Source organism: Plutella xylostella, chromosome 18, assembly GCF_932276165.1.
Source record: "Plutella xylostella chromosome 18, ilPluXylo3.1, whole genome shotgun sequence".
Classification (NCBI taxonomy): domain Eukaryota; kingdom Metazoa; phylum Arthropoda; class Insecta; order Lepidoptera; family Plutellidae; genus Plutella; species Plutella xylostella.
In genome coordinates, this window is record NC_063998.1 from 8869683 (window position 1) to 8885807 (window position 16125).

General features: G+C 37.8%; 2 protein-coding genes across 3 annotated transcripts; one reads left to right on the plus strand and one right to left on the minus strand.

Annotated features, from left to right (window-relative positions):
* Positions 1 to 77: 77 nt before the first annotated feature.
* LOC105396316 (myosin-11) lies at positions 78 to 7327 on the plus strand. The gene is made up of 8 exons (XM_011568313.3): positions 78 to 259; positions 447 to 548; positions 642 to 746; positions 1124 to 1342; positions 1553 to 5069; positions 5314 to 5466; positions 5858 to 6007; positions 6732 to 7327. Exons 1-8 carry the CDS (start codon positions 182 to 184, stop codon positions 6941 to 6943), a joined length of 4536 nt encoding a protein of 1511 aa, XP_011566615.3. The 5' UTR covers positions 78 to 181; the 3' UTR covers positions 6944 to 7327.
* Positions 7328 to 8807: 1480 nt separating this feature from the next.
* Positions 8808 to 15981, minus strand: LOC105396301 (GDP-mannose 4,6 dehydratase). 2 transcript variants are annotated; one of them, XM_038114188.2, is made up of 8 exons: positions 15566 to 15981; positions 15271 to 15465; positions 14483 to 14723; positions 13938 to 14170; positions 12476 to 12589; positions 12026 to 12127; positions 10298 to 10425; positions 8808 to 9329 (listed from the first exon to the last, which is right to left on the minus strand). In XM_038114188.2, exons 1-8 carry the CDS (start codon positions 15632 to 15634, stop codon positions 9278 to 9280), a joined length of 1134 nt encoding a protein of 377 aa, XP_037970116.2. In that variant the 5' UTR covers positions 15635 to 15981; the 3' UTR covers positions 8808 to 9277. The 2 variants fall into 2 exon arrangements, with proteins under 2 accessions (XP_037970116.2, XP_037970117.2); XM_038114189.2 differs by having other exon boundaries at positions 10288 to 10425.
* Positions 15982 to 16125: the final 144 nt, after the last annotated feature.

Genomic DNA, 16125 nt, shown 5'->3' on the forward strand with positions numbered 1-16125 from the left:
CTGAAGCCCGTTCATTTCATATTATCACAGAGTACTTTGGTGAAATCCTCAGCGTCAAACGTCAAAGCCACAAACAACTCGACGTCAAAAACGGTCAATTGAAAATATTTCGCGGCGGAATATTCTGAAACGAAAAGCTTTGTATATTCATATTTAAGGTGTTTATTGGATATGCAGGGCGATGGAGTGCACTCAGAGGCTTGAGTGTACACAGGACTTAAACCCCGAATCTTACACTCAACGGACTGGCCCAGATCAGGTACAGTGATGAGCTACCTATTTACTTTTCATAACTTTTGGTAAATAATATATCTGTATATTTATGACCAATATAAAGGGATACTATACTAACTATGGTTAGATCAAGCATTAATTATAAGAAAACTAGGTTATGACAATACAAAAACTATAGAAAACAAATCCACATTAATTGAATTTTATTGTAGGTTGGTTTCCTTGGTATATGTGGACAAACATACCCAATACACGTCGGGCCAAACAAGGTTGGAAGAGACCCTCAAACATGCAGCATTGTTTTGGATATGAATGTAAGTTTTCATTCATTCATTCTATTTTCTGTGGCGCTGTAAGTACTGCGGTCATAACAACACTAACTAACACCATTTTTCTATAATTTTCAGTCACTGTCCCGGCAGCATGCCGTCATCAATGTGCTGGCCAGCAGCAGCAAGAAAGAATACATGCTTATGGACTTGGGATCAGTTAATAAAACTAAGCTAGGACTGGTAAGTTGACTAGGTATTGATTTATAATTAATTTAAAATCTATCCTTGGAATATACTTACATCTTTTATTCTAATATCATCATCAGCTTTATTTGAAGCACTGCACAATACAGCCCTCTCTCATACAGGTCAATTTCAAGTCAGTTTGCATACCTAATAAAAAAAATGTGTTGCTGTACATGCTTACAGAAACCTAGAATGCCACTTACCTAAACAAGCTTCTTAAAAGTCTGTTACTTTAACTGTTATTTTAATAAAAGCAGTGATTTAGATAAATATCAACATCCAAAATAAAATGACTTTGTTTACTTTGTTATCTAGATATTCAAATTTAAGTTGATTTACTACTTTAACATTATACTTTAATCTTTTTTCAGAAAACCCTGCAGCCCTACATACCATATACACTTCAAAATGGCGACACAATTCAGTTTGGAGATGTTTTTGGCATATTCAGGTTATTTGAAGAGGATACCGATCTTCCAATGACTCAGGACATTGGTATTCCGGACACTCCTGTGTTCAGTCGCCAGATGTCCAAGCTTGGCCACAGCGCCATGACTACTGTCCCTGAGTCACCGGATGTTAGTGATAAAGTAAGCACAATTACCATTTTAAACTTTGTAAACATTAAAAACCTCTAACAGAAAATTATGACATTACTGCCTCTCTTTAGTCATTGAATGGCAGGTTATAAAGACTCATGCATAAAATATTGCTCTAAATTCCCTCATCATTTATCATATATTTGGCTCATTCAATAGGAAGCAATAACTTAACTTTAACTTAGCCATTTTAAATTTCAGGATGACTCTTTCATTGGCTCATCACAACAGCCCAAAGACCCAGAGTTCAAGAGTCCAAGAAATAACTTTATTAAACCTTCAGCAAAAACAGTTCTGAGACCATCAATAGGCACTAACAAAATAAACAACATATTTTGGACTTCATCTCAGAAATCACCATCTTTGAAACTAAATCTCGATGACTCTAGTGACTCTTTAAATGAATCATCATCATCAGCCAGTACCATTAAAACTGTAACTACCAATGATGCCAAAGATGTGCATGAGATGGACACACAGGTGCCATATGCCACAAATGATCTAAATGAATCTACAGACTCTATTTATACAGCCAACACTCAACTACCTCAAAGCAATTCTCAGTCAATTCATAACTTAAATACGCAATTACCTACAAATGAAAACTTGCCAGTGGTCAATAAAATTACTGAGCAACATAATATAGAATTTGAGCTGTCTGTTGCAGACAACAAAGACAAAGAAAGTATATTTGATGCCAAAACTCAACTATTTGTACCTGATGATGTACATAATGCTGAAACGCAGGTTATGGTATCTGGGAAAGATAAATCAATAGATAATGGGAGACAATCATTAAATGTTCGTAAAGATAATGAATATGAAATACACGACGCCAAAACACAAATCTTTACTGAGCAGCCACAACTATCAAACAATAATGAAGAAGCTGACAGAATATCACAGAAAACAATCAGTGAATCAGATGAAGAAATATTAAATGATGAATTTGTCAATGATGATTTTGAAATGAAAAACGAAGAAAACATGAGAAAGGGTTTAAATGCAACGAAAGAAAAAGAGTCCGTGTGCAAAACTAATGAATCAGATGATGAAATATTATTTGATGATTTGGATGGCCGAGATGTTATGTATGATAATTTATCACAACCACTACTAGGTCCAGAAGTATCGCCTAGTAAATTGAGTGATAAAGAAAACATTGAAGTACAGATGAATGATAGTCAAAGTACATGCTCTCCAATCATAGGCAGAAAAAGAAATGTAAAAAGACTCGATTCAGATAACTCTACCGATTGTGAAGATTTACTATTACCAGTTCAAAAGAAACCTTCTAAACCAGTTATAGATGAAGACGAGACAGATTGTGAAGATAATATTGCAGGCGATAGAAACGAAATCAATGAAGACATTGCAATATTACCCACACAGCAAATTGTAATTCAGAATAATATCCCTGATGATGATGAAACTGACTGTGAAGAAGACATTTTCAATGACGATCCAATAGTCATTAAAAACAAACCACCAAAGGCTGATAATAAACCTGTAGAATTTGAAGATATGGCTACTCAATTATTAGAGGAAGACACTACTGCAAACAGCAAAACTAATATTGAAGATATGCAAACGCAAATGATTGATGAACCCACTGATAAACAACCAACAATCGCGGATGGTGATTGTTTGGAAGACATGGCGACACAAGTTATAACAGTTGAAAATGAAAATAAAGCTGATGTAGCCAACAATGATGCAAGTCCATTTAAAATACCTTTTATGTCGCCGATAAAAGTAAAAAGAAAAGATATCTTAAAGCTAGCTCCAAGAAGTGTGACACCTCGACCTGCACTGAACCAATCAACATCCAAAAACAATGAAAAGAACAGTGAAGAGGCGTATTACGCAGCGACGCAAGATATACTCGATGATTTGTGTACTCAAAAAGTATGTGAGGACGATGATGAGATTGTTCCCTGTTCAGTAGAAGATTTCGAAGTTGGGGATCCATTCCGACATATAGATGCCGACCTGACTCCTAAGAAAAAAATACTAGTAGCTGATAAATCCTTTGGATCCTCGGACACAGAAGAAAAAATCGGAAATTATGTATCTAGTTTGTCCAACTCGCAAATTAAAGAAGTTGTCGGTGTTAAAGATGTGTCTGTATCGGAATTATCAAAGAAATCGTCAAGTGATATGTCTGACCTAGAAGTGACTCCAAAAAAAGTCCGCCCAATAAAATTCATGAATGTAGAGCTTCCAGACAGCCAGGAAATTAAGACTAGCGTTCACCGATCTGCTAACTGTGCCACTACAGAATCTTCCAGTGAGTCTGAACAAGAGGCTGAATCGCAGGAAAACACACCCATCCTTTTCAAAAAGAAGAAACGATTGAAAAAAAATGATGCTAAGGTTGATCTCAAGACCAAATTCCAGTTAGAGGCGTTACCGACCCGCTGTTTAACACGGGTTCGTAGACCGCCAATTAAACTAGAAGATCAAGCTAAGACGTTATCGGAAACTATATTAAAACCTAAATACCTCACGGAACAAGAAGATGATATTGACAAAGAAATATTAACTGAAAATTTAACACGACTTAAAAATGACAAAAAGAAAGCTACGGACAAAGAAAAAAGAAACGATGATAAAGACACAGTACCCAGTGTGCAGAAAGAATCCAGTATAAAAAAAGAACAAAGTGAAAATAAATCAAAGGATAAAGCTAAAGGAGATGATTTGACAGTGAATACTAGAAATAAGTCTAAAAGAAAATCGGATGAGCAAAAAGAAAATGCTAACAAAAAATCATCCTCAAAATCTAAAAAAAATGTAGCTAGTAAAGTAGATGATCATGATAAAGTTGATGTAATTGATACTAAAGAATCGAAACGTAGTGTCAGAAATTCATCGAAAACTAAAAAAGAATCGAATGAGATACATAATAAAGCATCCACGTCAAGTGGTATGAGATCACCTAGAGATATTGAAATGAAAATGTCAAATGATAATGAAAAAATAGGAATCAAGGAAATTAAATCTACTGTGAGTAGTCCCACAAAACATAAAACGATTGCGACTAGAAAGTCACAAGGCCAAGATAAAATGAAAAATACGGAGTCTACTTCGAAAACGAATTCTACACACAACAACAAGACATTGAAGTCAAAAGAAATTGAGACGTTAATAAATTCAGCAACTGATGAAATAGTAAAGCAAGAACCAGCTCCAACTACTAGGGGAAGAGGCAGACCTAGAAAGGAAAAGCAATCCAAATCTCCAGAAAAACAAAAAGAGAAAGAAAAACCAAAAACAACAAGAGGAAGAAAAACATCACCATCACCTCCTACAGAAACCTCCAGCGTAAGAAGAAGTAAACGACAAAGAACTCCTAAAGACAAAGGCGATAGTCAATCAGACTCACAAACCGAAAAGCCTTCAAAAGAAAAGAAAGAAAGAAAAACTAAATCAGCAAACAAAGATGTTAAACCAGAACCTCTTCTCAAGTCAATATTGAAAACAAGAAACAGTAATCATGAAATGAGCACTGTCTATAATATGTCTACGGAATCCACGTCGGCTGACACTCCAAAGGGTTTGAAGAGGCCATCGACAGAAACAAGAGAGCCAAGTCCAAAAAGATCCAGGTCTTCAGCAGCGCAAAATGCGACACCAAATAAAGCGGTAGAAAAACAGTTTGTCTTGTTCACTGCATTCCCTAATGAAGAAGTGAAATCAAAGTTGGTGAAACTCGGTAAGATATTTATTATTATATTCAGCAATTTTAGAATGATATCTACACATAATTATAGTAGCCCTGCACTTTCTTTGATTAGTCATAATCTCCAGAAAATAAACTCATCTGTTTGTTAGTGGTTAACAATATTGGATTGAATTTATTAATATATTGCCTGCCGTTGGAGAGGCATATATCCAGCAGATGAAGTATCAAATAAAAAGAGTTTTTTTTTAATCCACCTCTACCCATTTATCCACAGGAGCGGTATTAGTCTCCGACGTGTCAGCCTGCACCGTACTAGTCACATTACAAGTGAAGCGAACATTCAAGCTACTATGTGTGGTGGGGCTCGGAAAGCCGATAGTCGGGCCAGCCTGGGTGCAGGCGTGTGTTGACAGCAATACTATTGTTGGTAAGGAATGCTGCTATTGTCGTTAATTTCACCAAGATTATGGTTGGTAGGTGAAGGAGTCTGAGCCTCAGCAGTGGATAATGTCCAGTAGTGGGTGGTTGTTGACTGATTCACAGGATGCCTTGGTATTTTTTTTCTGTAATGTCATAAAACACAAAATTTATTATTGGTACTCACGACTCAAATGGTATACCCGAAAGTGACGTGTTTTGCGAACAATAAGAATGAAAATTATTTAAATTATTAATGGTTTCTAAAAAAACTTTCATCATGAGATAAAAACGATTTTCCTTCAGGCAACCATTTTATTTCACTGCATATAGCATTGGCTTTGTGTGTAAATACGAATTATCGCATTATATCATCCCTCTAACCCTCCATCCCCCCGCAGACCCATGGCAACACATCCTGCGCGACGAAGCTGCGGAGAAGCGGTTCCACTTCGACCTACACCGCACGCTGACCGGCCCTCGAGCCTTCCTGCGCGGGTGCAGTGTGTCCGCCACGCCCGGCGTGCTGCCTAGCGCGCCGGAGATGAAACGTGAGTGACATGTGCTGTAGACTTACTGCCAGTTTCAATAACTCTATCTACCGATGACTGGCAGTTACTTTCATACGATTTGGACATAATCAAAAGTAAATATATTAATATAATATATCAAAATCGTATGAAAGTAACTACCAGTTATAGATAGATCGAGTTATAGAAACTGGCAGTTAGTGTATAAAGGCAGTTTTAACAGCATGCGGATTTGATCACGCACGCCGGATTGCCCCGCACGCGTTCATACAAGTATTCATTGTAACGCGTGGAATATGCACGCGAAATCCCGGAAACTGCTGTGCAATCCCACGTGCGGACTGAAATCCGCATCCAGTTAAAAACAGCCTAACGCGCACAGATATATAAATAATCTCAAAATGAATATTGAAAGACTTTATTACTAACACACGCATACGATACGGCTAGATAGCATTATTGCGTCCGCCATTTTTATATTGTTTGTTTATACGCGCGCCTTATAAAGACTGCATTTTCCGTGCACGGAAAAAAAGAAAAACTCATGTAAAAGTTTATGATGAAACGTCTCCTTCTTGGGTTTGTTCAAAGCTCTATATATATATATAATATATATATATATATATATAATATATATATTACATGCTCCCGCGCAAATATGTTACTTTTATATTTATACCAAGGAAGAGGTTTCAATGTTTTCTGCTATCATGGAATTTTACTTACCTGTATATTTTTGTTCCAGTAATCGTGGAAAGTTCCGGCGGCACTTGGAAGGAGGGCGGTAAGAACTGGCTCTGTGTCTCCCACCCCAATGATAAGGCTTTATGGCCGAGCCTGAAGCGGAGAGGAGCAACCCTCGTCTCTACTGAGCTGATATTAGGAGGCGTTTTACGACAAAAGTTGGATATTGAGCAGAACAGGCTACAAGTGAGAGTGTCCATTGTTAATAACTAGTTGTTAGGGCTTAGAGTTTTTAGTGATCACTGATTATGGATTAATCGTAAGTTGGAATAGCCCCACAGTTGAGAGTTGATGGGGAAAAGGGAAACAATGCCATGTGATATAACTTGAAAAAAATGAGTTTTATGTCGAGATAACTAAAGTTATTATTGATTGTATGTACTTGTTTGTACATTGCATTTTTTCATGAAAATAAGACGCCGCAGAAATGTTTTCATACAGAAATCGGTGATTTTAAAGTTTGTTTCACGTTTATAATTTAGATTTAATTTTCTCAGTTGATTTGATAATTAGTATGTACCTGCAGTTTGTTAATTACTACATTTTAGTTTTAGATGTTAAGTTTTTATGTGTTGTTTTATGAACTTTTGGGTCATTTTCTTAGGGCGTCTTGCACAACAAAGTTAAATAAAATTAAATCTATGACCTCTTGCTCTGACATTATACTGTCAGAGCAAGAGACAAACTATTTAATTCTATTTAACTTTGTTGTGCAAGACGCCTTTAATGTCAATTTCAAGTAATCACTCATTACAATCGGGGCTCGATTACTAAATAATGTCTTGAATAGTCTTGATATTAGTGTTTTGTCAATTCATAAGTAATATTGATGAGATATGTAGTTATTGATTATATACCTATACCGTCAGTATAATTTTTATACTTATAATATCATTATTATAATTCTCGAAGTATATTACTTATGTAAGTGTTTGTAAATATACAATACTTATTTTTATAAAGATTAATGTTGATTGTGTCAACCAAAATACAGAACTACCTGTTCCACTGTCTGAAGGGCTAGCACGGAGCGCATTTATGGGTGAGGCCACACGAGCGTAATTTTGTGAGTTGTCTGGAGTTGTCGAATTCTGTCGGAATTGTGCGTGTGAGTCGACAAACAACTCATTTTGCGTCGCCGTGTGAATCAAATAGGTCTTTTCTTTGAAACCGAATACGGTAGATATTACGCGACCGAAAATGAGCGACTCACAACTCAACTCACAAAATTACGATCGTGTGGCCTCACCCTAAGACGTGAAAAAATTACTCCGTCGCGCTCGCTCTTAATGTGAGTGAGCGCGATGCAAAACTTTTGTCACGTCTTAATTGAGCCCCGTGCTAGCCCTACTGGATAAAATATACTTATCTATGTGATTTTAAATTAATCTGATAAATCTGTGATTTGGAAAGCGTTCAATAAAACTGAATTGAGTTTTTAAATTATATTTTATTTTTTACTTGCTAAATTTAAATACTTTAACAAATTAGGTATACATAATTATTTATTAAAAGTTAAAACATATAAAATATAGGTATAATGCATTTACATATTTATAAACTATGGAATGCTAGATTTTTTGTGACAGCAGCGTAAAAATATACAAAATACTTCTTCGGTGAACCCCACAGGCTCCAGTCTATCAGAAAATTTTATATTTATACGATGAATAAAAACATTTGACTTTACTTTTGGGTCAGCCTCTGCGCTGGACCGGAGTGTATGTAGCCGCCATTATTCAGGCGGGTTAGGTACATTGCATAGCTTTTTCAGAATAATACCTACCTACCCTCATTACAACTGGACGTAGTTGTGGTCTAATTTGGGAAATGAATAGGCTGAAATGCCTGATTTATTTTACCATACATACATTGGAAATATGGAAAGCTAATGCATGGTACATGAATACGTTAGGTACCAGCCATTACTAGGAGTTAGAGCGAAAATAGAATACTTAGTTTACATTGCATCACTAGTTTATTTTCGTTCCTTTCATCAGGTATATTGTGATTTTGAGACATGCATACTTTAGCCACCCTTCATAAGCTTAAGCCCAAAAAGGCTTTAGCTTATGCTGAGTAGTTTCCTAAAACATAATTTTAAATACTTGAGACGGATTCAGAATTTTCATGTTGTGATTTTGATATTCTATATATCTGGGTTTAATCTACTCTAACAGGGTTGTTTTTAAATCAATTATTGCACATATTAAATACATAAAAACTATAAGTTCCAGTCTCACAATGTCTGGGTAAAAGTAATTTGGGATAAAAATCATTCTGTCACGGTCTAACCAGATAACTCGTCTCCAGACATCGCAAAAGTGACTGTAAACATAATATATTATATTATTACAAAAAATAAACTATGTTCAAGATAATATAATTATAACAAAAGCTACATTTTACAGCAGACACATCATGTTCAAAAATCATAAAAATAATTTATGCACGCAATCGTTTTCCTCATTTGCATCAATTAAGTGTATAAGTAAAATAATAATTACAACAAATATAAAATAAACAATAGCTAAGTCAGCTAAATTCTTAGGCTTCACTCCTTCTTTCGGTATCTTTTATAAACTGAACAGATGGTTTTCTGAAATAAAAATTAATATTTATTGAAACCGATACATGACATGCAATTCCAGCGTTCCGGATCTTATGGGACAGCCCTGCTGGTCGGTAAAATTACTTTAAAAACCGCTATTAAAAATCTTTAAAAAAAACTCTAAAAAGCATCATTCATCGGTGTTTTTTTTTAAAGTTACGCAGTAGAAACTTAATTTAGATCATGTAATAACTTAATTTAGATCATGTAATATTATGGGGTTTCCAGGACCATAAGAGTCAGTAAATTAATTCTATTAGATTAGGAAATAAATGTTATATCAAGTTAGTAAATATCCATGCAACATGCATACACCTTCAATCCAACCATATACGTGTTAAAGTTGTCTCTAGCCTTAGCCCAGCTTAGACGACCGAATGGCGTAGTGGTTAGTGACCCTGACTGGAACTGGACTGGCTGAGCCGAAGGTCCCGGGTTCGATTTCCGGCCGGGGCAGATATTTGTTTAAACACAGATATTTGTTCTTGGGTCTTGGATGTGCCCGTAAAATGGCAATAGGCCCGCCCCCTATTACATTGGGACTAACATAACACTCTGGCGAAAAGTGGGTGCAGCAATGCACCTCTGCCTACCCCGCAAGGGAGTACATTAGTACAAGGCGTGAGTGTGTGTGTTTGTCTCTAGCGATAAGACTATTGTGCGTTGTTAGTGTTCCAGTAACTTAGGTATCTGTGTCGACTTTTTAATTGAGTATGATTGTGGAATATTCAAATTCGCGAGAAAAGTGGAAGCTGTAGCTGTTAGTGATAGTGTAGTAGGTGTAAAGCCCGTCTACCGTGCCTGGTTACCAATCTCCTTTACTATTATACTTCAAGCATCCACAAGCATAATTTATCCAGCTATTGAGCAAATGATTTCTAATCCACTACTAGCATTCACAATATTCACATGCGTCACATATTCATGCATCCGTCGTCATTCTGACCTGCACCTACGCCTCGGGGTTCCTCTTCATGAGGTCAAGGTCAGCGCGCACCATGTCCTTGACCAGTTCATCGAACGTGACCTTGGGCGTCCAGCCGAGCCGCTCGCGGGCTTTCGTTGCATCGCCTAGCAGGAGGTCCTGGGGATAGGGGAGGTATTTATGAAAAATAAATTATGTGTGAAAATATTAGGTCCTTACATATGAAATTGACGTTTTCTATAGGAGGAACATAACGTCATTTTTTTTTTAAAATGAAATATATTAAATTAATCAAAGTATGTACCATTGCTATGTATGCACTTTTGCCATCTCATAGGTAGTTCATTGATCCCCTTACTAAAAAAACCATTCGGGCGGGAATCAATAAAATCTTTGAAGGCGGTTTGGACTGCCCCATCGGAGTTGAATTTTTTTCCTTGCAAGTAGTTATCCAAATTGCGAAAAAAATGGTAATCTGTTGGAGCAAGGTCCGGAGAGTACGGTGGATGTCTAAGACATTCTAATTGAAGCTCCTCTAATTTGGTAGCCGTCTGTTGTGCAGTGTGTGGTCTAGCGTTGTCCTGAAGCAGCAGTGGCCTAGAGCGATTGACCAGCCTCGGTTGTTTAGCAGCTAGCTTTTCCATCATGGTTTGCAGTTGCTGACAATAGATATCTGCCGTAATCGTCTGGCCAGATTTAAGAAAGCTGTAGTGAACGACACCGGCACTAGTCCACCAAACACTTACAAGCAACTTTTTTTTAGTAAATTTTCGCTTAGGGCAGGATTTGGCTGGTTCGCCAGGGTTCAGCCATTGCGATGAGCGCTTCCGATTATCGTAGAGGATCCATTTTTCATCACAGGTAATGATTCGATTTAAAATTCCTTCATTATTGTGCCGGTTGAGTAACGTAACGCAGCAGTCGACGCGCGTTTGTCGGTTTGCTTCACTCAATTCATGAGGTACCCACCTTTCAAGCTTTTTCACCTTCCCAATTTGTTTCAAGTGGATTAGAATAGTTTTATCACTAACACCGGAGCCTGCAGCTAACTCGGACGTGGTTTGCGATGGATCCGCTTCCACAATAGCCTTCAATTCTTCATTATTAACTTTGGTCTCCGGCCGTCCACGAGGCTTGTTCTGCAGGTCGAAATTTCCAGAACGAAAACGTTGGAACCAAAAACGCACTGTGTTTTCTTTTGCGACACTGTCACCATACACATCATTAATCCTTCGAGCCGTTTCTGCAGCACTGGTGCCACGGTGGAACTCATACTCGTAAATAACGCGATATTTCAAGTTTTCCATTTTGTAAACAGAGTGACACAAAGAAAAAAACAAAAGAAGAAAAAACAAATGAATTAGGGGGTTTGAAACACAAATGCATGAGTAAATAGCTGTATGAATTTGAATTTGGAATTCCTAACCATAAAGGTAATATTTGAGATCAAAGTGGCCAGTACGACAAAACGCCAATTTCATATGTAAGGACCTAATATTTGTACAGAGTTTTAAGAGGAGTGCTGTACTTGAGCTTGAAAATGGGTGTACGTATCAGCTGGTCACTATAAACAATCAAAAATTTCAAGTAAGACTTTTGCAAATCCAATAAAAAATGTTCGATCTACAAAATAAGCTTCAGTTTTTTTTGCGTGTAGACTAACTGTTTATGAAAAACCCATTATTTTACGATTTTCCAATGATAAGTAACCATTTCAATCAATTATCCTCGGCTTTTAATACATCGGCGTGTGACTTACCACTTCAGTAGGCCTGAAGTACTTGGGGTTGACCTTGACTAGCAGCTGCCCCGTGGTCGCGTCGTGCCCCGTCTCGTCCACGCCGCTGCCGCGCCATTCTATCTGGAACAAGCATCGTAACGTAGCTTTTTTATGACGATTAAGTCAGGATTTATGTTTTGACCAATGAACATAAGTACTTCTCCAACGAGAAGCTTTTGATCTAGCCGAATTGTGATTTAGATAACTTGCAATAATTTGATCGAGCTGCTACCAAATAACTTTACTCAACGTAACCCCACCGAAAGTGAAATTGTTCAGAAGCGAGGTACATACGAGTAGCTTTAGTCACCCATGTAAACTAAATCTATCTAAATCAATTTTCTGGACACGACTTGCTCGATTCATCCCCACTCGGCTACTCAACTCAACACACTGAGTACGGAGTGTGTGTCTGTATGTATTGTGTACCTGTCTGTCGACGCACGCGAAGGACTTCTCGACGAACTCGCGGACGCTGTGCGCCTCGCCCGTCGCCACCACGAAGTCTTCAGGGGTGTCCTGCTGCATCATCAGCCACATCGCCTGCAATAGAGTAGCGACGATTAAATAACTTGACTATTTCCGTGGTTTGGACAGCATGTTAAGCCGTGGGTCCCGGTTGCTGTTTCGGCAGCAGTCGTTAAGCCTAGTCAGAGGCCTTCCGGGCAGCATGAAAACATCTGAAAGTCGGGATGCCCACTTAACCGGCAACTCTCTCAGCACAAGCTTGCTTTTGTTGGGGGTCCACCAACCCTTCCTTCATTGTAAGGAGACCCGTACCCCAGCAGTAGGGACTTGATGGGTTGTGATGATGACTTAACTCGTGATGAGAAAGGAGGAAGGAAAGAGGTTGCATGACTTCTCCCCCAGTAATCTGGAAACACAATCTATTGCGTCTTGGAGAAGCGCTTTTGAAGAGAAGTTATGGTGTATTTAATTTTGAGAATGCAAGACTAACGCGAATAGATTGCGTTTCAAGAATACAAGGGCTTATCGACGTAATAAACTTGTTTAATGGTACCAATCCCATGGTTGAGTTTACTCGTAATTATGTTTATTTACGTCGATAAAGGTATATCGCAGCGTAAGTAAGAGCGTACGTAACAAAACTTCTATGACTCAACGACTGCATTAATTAGGCCTTGTTAGAAGCTGTACAACTTAAATGTAAGTAACCTAGGCTGCCTGGAACTGTTTTATGTATAGATCATAGTAGCTAAAATACATTATGAATAAATCCAGTTGTGTGGATGCCAGTCGCTGGGATAATTTTTACGTTTCGTAGCGTGAAAATACGAGATAAGTACATTCGTTACAAAGCGATGTATTTTCAATTGAAACGGTTGTTTAGTACCTATACGTCAGTATAGCCTTGGTGTGACTCGTGCCTAGTATTAGTATGTAATAATGAAATTGAATAGGTACTTCTAAAAGAGATGGTGCTGTTATGTTGATGGCTATCACGATACACGATGTCACGCAAACTAGTACACCTAATAGTTAAATATGTCACCTCTATTAAACTCTTTCATGTTATAATCATAATAAAAGTAACTTTTAATTTGTTATATAGGTACGCATTTGTCACTTCTATGCAGATCCCGGCGGAGACGACCGAGTAAGTTTTTTTCGCGCGATTTTTTTTCCGCAACTGCTACTCCTATAGTATTCAATGTGTTACAGAATTGCGAAAAAATATTCGCGCGGCGAAATATTCGCAGTGCGGACAGGGCCTTAGAGCAGAACAAAGACATTCTTTTAACGTTGGCAACAGAACCTTGACTCATTGTATTGTACCTGTAAGAAGGCTTATTTTTGCTTGCGCACCCCTTTTGTCTACTTATTTCATAATGTCGTAAATGGAAAATTTGTAGTAAAAAACAAATCTCACCTCAACATAATCCCTCGCGTGTCCCCAATCCCTTTTACTATCCAGATTCCCCAGCTCGAGACACTCCATCAGGCCGAGCGTGATCTTGGCTACTCCTCGCGTGATCTTGCGAGTCACGAAGTTCTCCCCCCGCCGCGGACTCTCGTGGTTGAAGAGGAGGCCGTTGCAAGCGAACATGTTGTACGCTTCCCGGTAGTTCACTACTATCCAGTAGCCGTAGAGCTTTGCGCACGCTGTGGGTGGGAGAGATGGTTGGGTGGTGAAGGGTGTGGTGGAAATAGGATGGTTGAATAGTTTATAATAGAGGTGTTATATCTATTGCAACTGACCTGACCTTCAGTAAATAGCACCTTGATAGTGAAAGTCGTATTCACAAAATTCCATGTCATTTTCCACCATAATGTTACATGAAATTACATAGGAGGATTGGAGGCATTTACAGCTTTTAAAAATCCAGCAATCAAGGGCTTTTTCAATAAGTCCATTAAAGTAATTCATAGGTCTTGGTAATGCCCTATTACAAAATTAATAATCCCTCCACTTACCATAAGGTGAACGAGGGTAAAACGGCGTCTTCTCAGTCTGTGGCACCTCTACAACTTTCCCGTACAGTTCTGACGTGGATGCCTGGTATATCTTGGTCTCCTTCTCGAGGCCGGCTGCTCTGATCGCCTCTAGCAGCCTCAGGGTGCCGAGGGCATCCACCTGTGCTGTGTACTCACTGAGCTCGAAGGATACCTTCACATGTGACTGGGCTCCCAGGTTGTAGATTTCCTTTGGTCGAGTCTGTTGATTAGACAGATGTTTGAGTTGGATGTATATGTATGTGCATAATTTAGTATTCCTATAATTTTACCTTGGAAATTTTATTTAAGAGGACAAATAAAATTAAACATATTTTGTTTACTTTCCAGTTTAGTGAATTTCCATATTTCTTCTGGTTTTTTAACATAAATACATTATAAGAATAGACAGGTGTTTCAACAATTATGAAAAATAAATAACACACTCCTACATTTCCATTTCTTCAAGGCAGGAAGTGTAAAAATTAACATTCCTAATTACATACTAATTGATGAATGAAGATATTTATCAGAAATTATTAATTAATAATACCCATACTTGTATTTTACTCTTAGATAAGATTAATATAATTACTATATCACTTGGCTATAGCTAATTTTGTCAAGTGCATTACACCCTATTGTATAAATCAGTGTTTAATCCACTTGACACTATTTGCAATAATCAAGTGTACATGATATTCTTATAGGGCATATGCAATCACATTAGAATCAATCTTGTAAGTACTTTCTAACACATTAATACATACCTTTGTAATGATACTGATAAGGCAAGTGGTATCAGTCAGATCTCCGTAGTGCAAGTGCATGCGTCCCCCGGTGTGGATGGCCGGCTGACCGTACAAGTGCTGGATGCGCCCAGTGTTGAACGAAGACGAGCGGCGCAAGATACCATGCACTTCATAGCCTTTTTCTATCAAAAACTCTGCTAAGTATGAGCCATCCTGTAAAAAAACACTGAAAATTACAGACTGGTCTTCCAGAAATAATTAAATCAAGTTTAAATTACTTATTGAACTTAGATATCATAAATAAAACGGGTACCTGGCCAGTTATGCCGGTAATAAGCGCAGTTTTCTTATTCCCGTCGCCATTGCTGCCTTCCCCTGACATTCTAGAGGATTTTCTTGCCGGTTACTGAGGAAACTAAACACAGTGAAGGTTTTCTATCAGCAGTAGTACCGGAAAACAGCGTCAACCGGCAACGCGAACGAGTCACAAACACAAATAGTAAACGCTGCGCGTAGGCGGGCCGAATCGGCGCAGCGGCAAAGTGATAAGCTGATAACAAGCTTATGATAAGAATATCATATCAATAGCTAAACACATAAGTTCGGTGTGTTTTAAAAAAGTCTCATTATTTAGGATCCTCAAATTAAGCCTGAAATAACTTGGTAATATAACAATTTTCTAAGTTTTATTATTTTAAAATTTACAATAGTCTTCTTTCGACAATGACAACAAGTTTGAAAAAAAACAAATAAACACAGAGCAAAATGTTGTTTGCGAGTTTAAAGCAAGTTTAACGTCAAGCTAGTGACAGATGACAGCACTGTACTGTATGAATCATTATTCTAAGATATATAGGAAAATCAAACCACTCA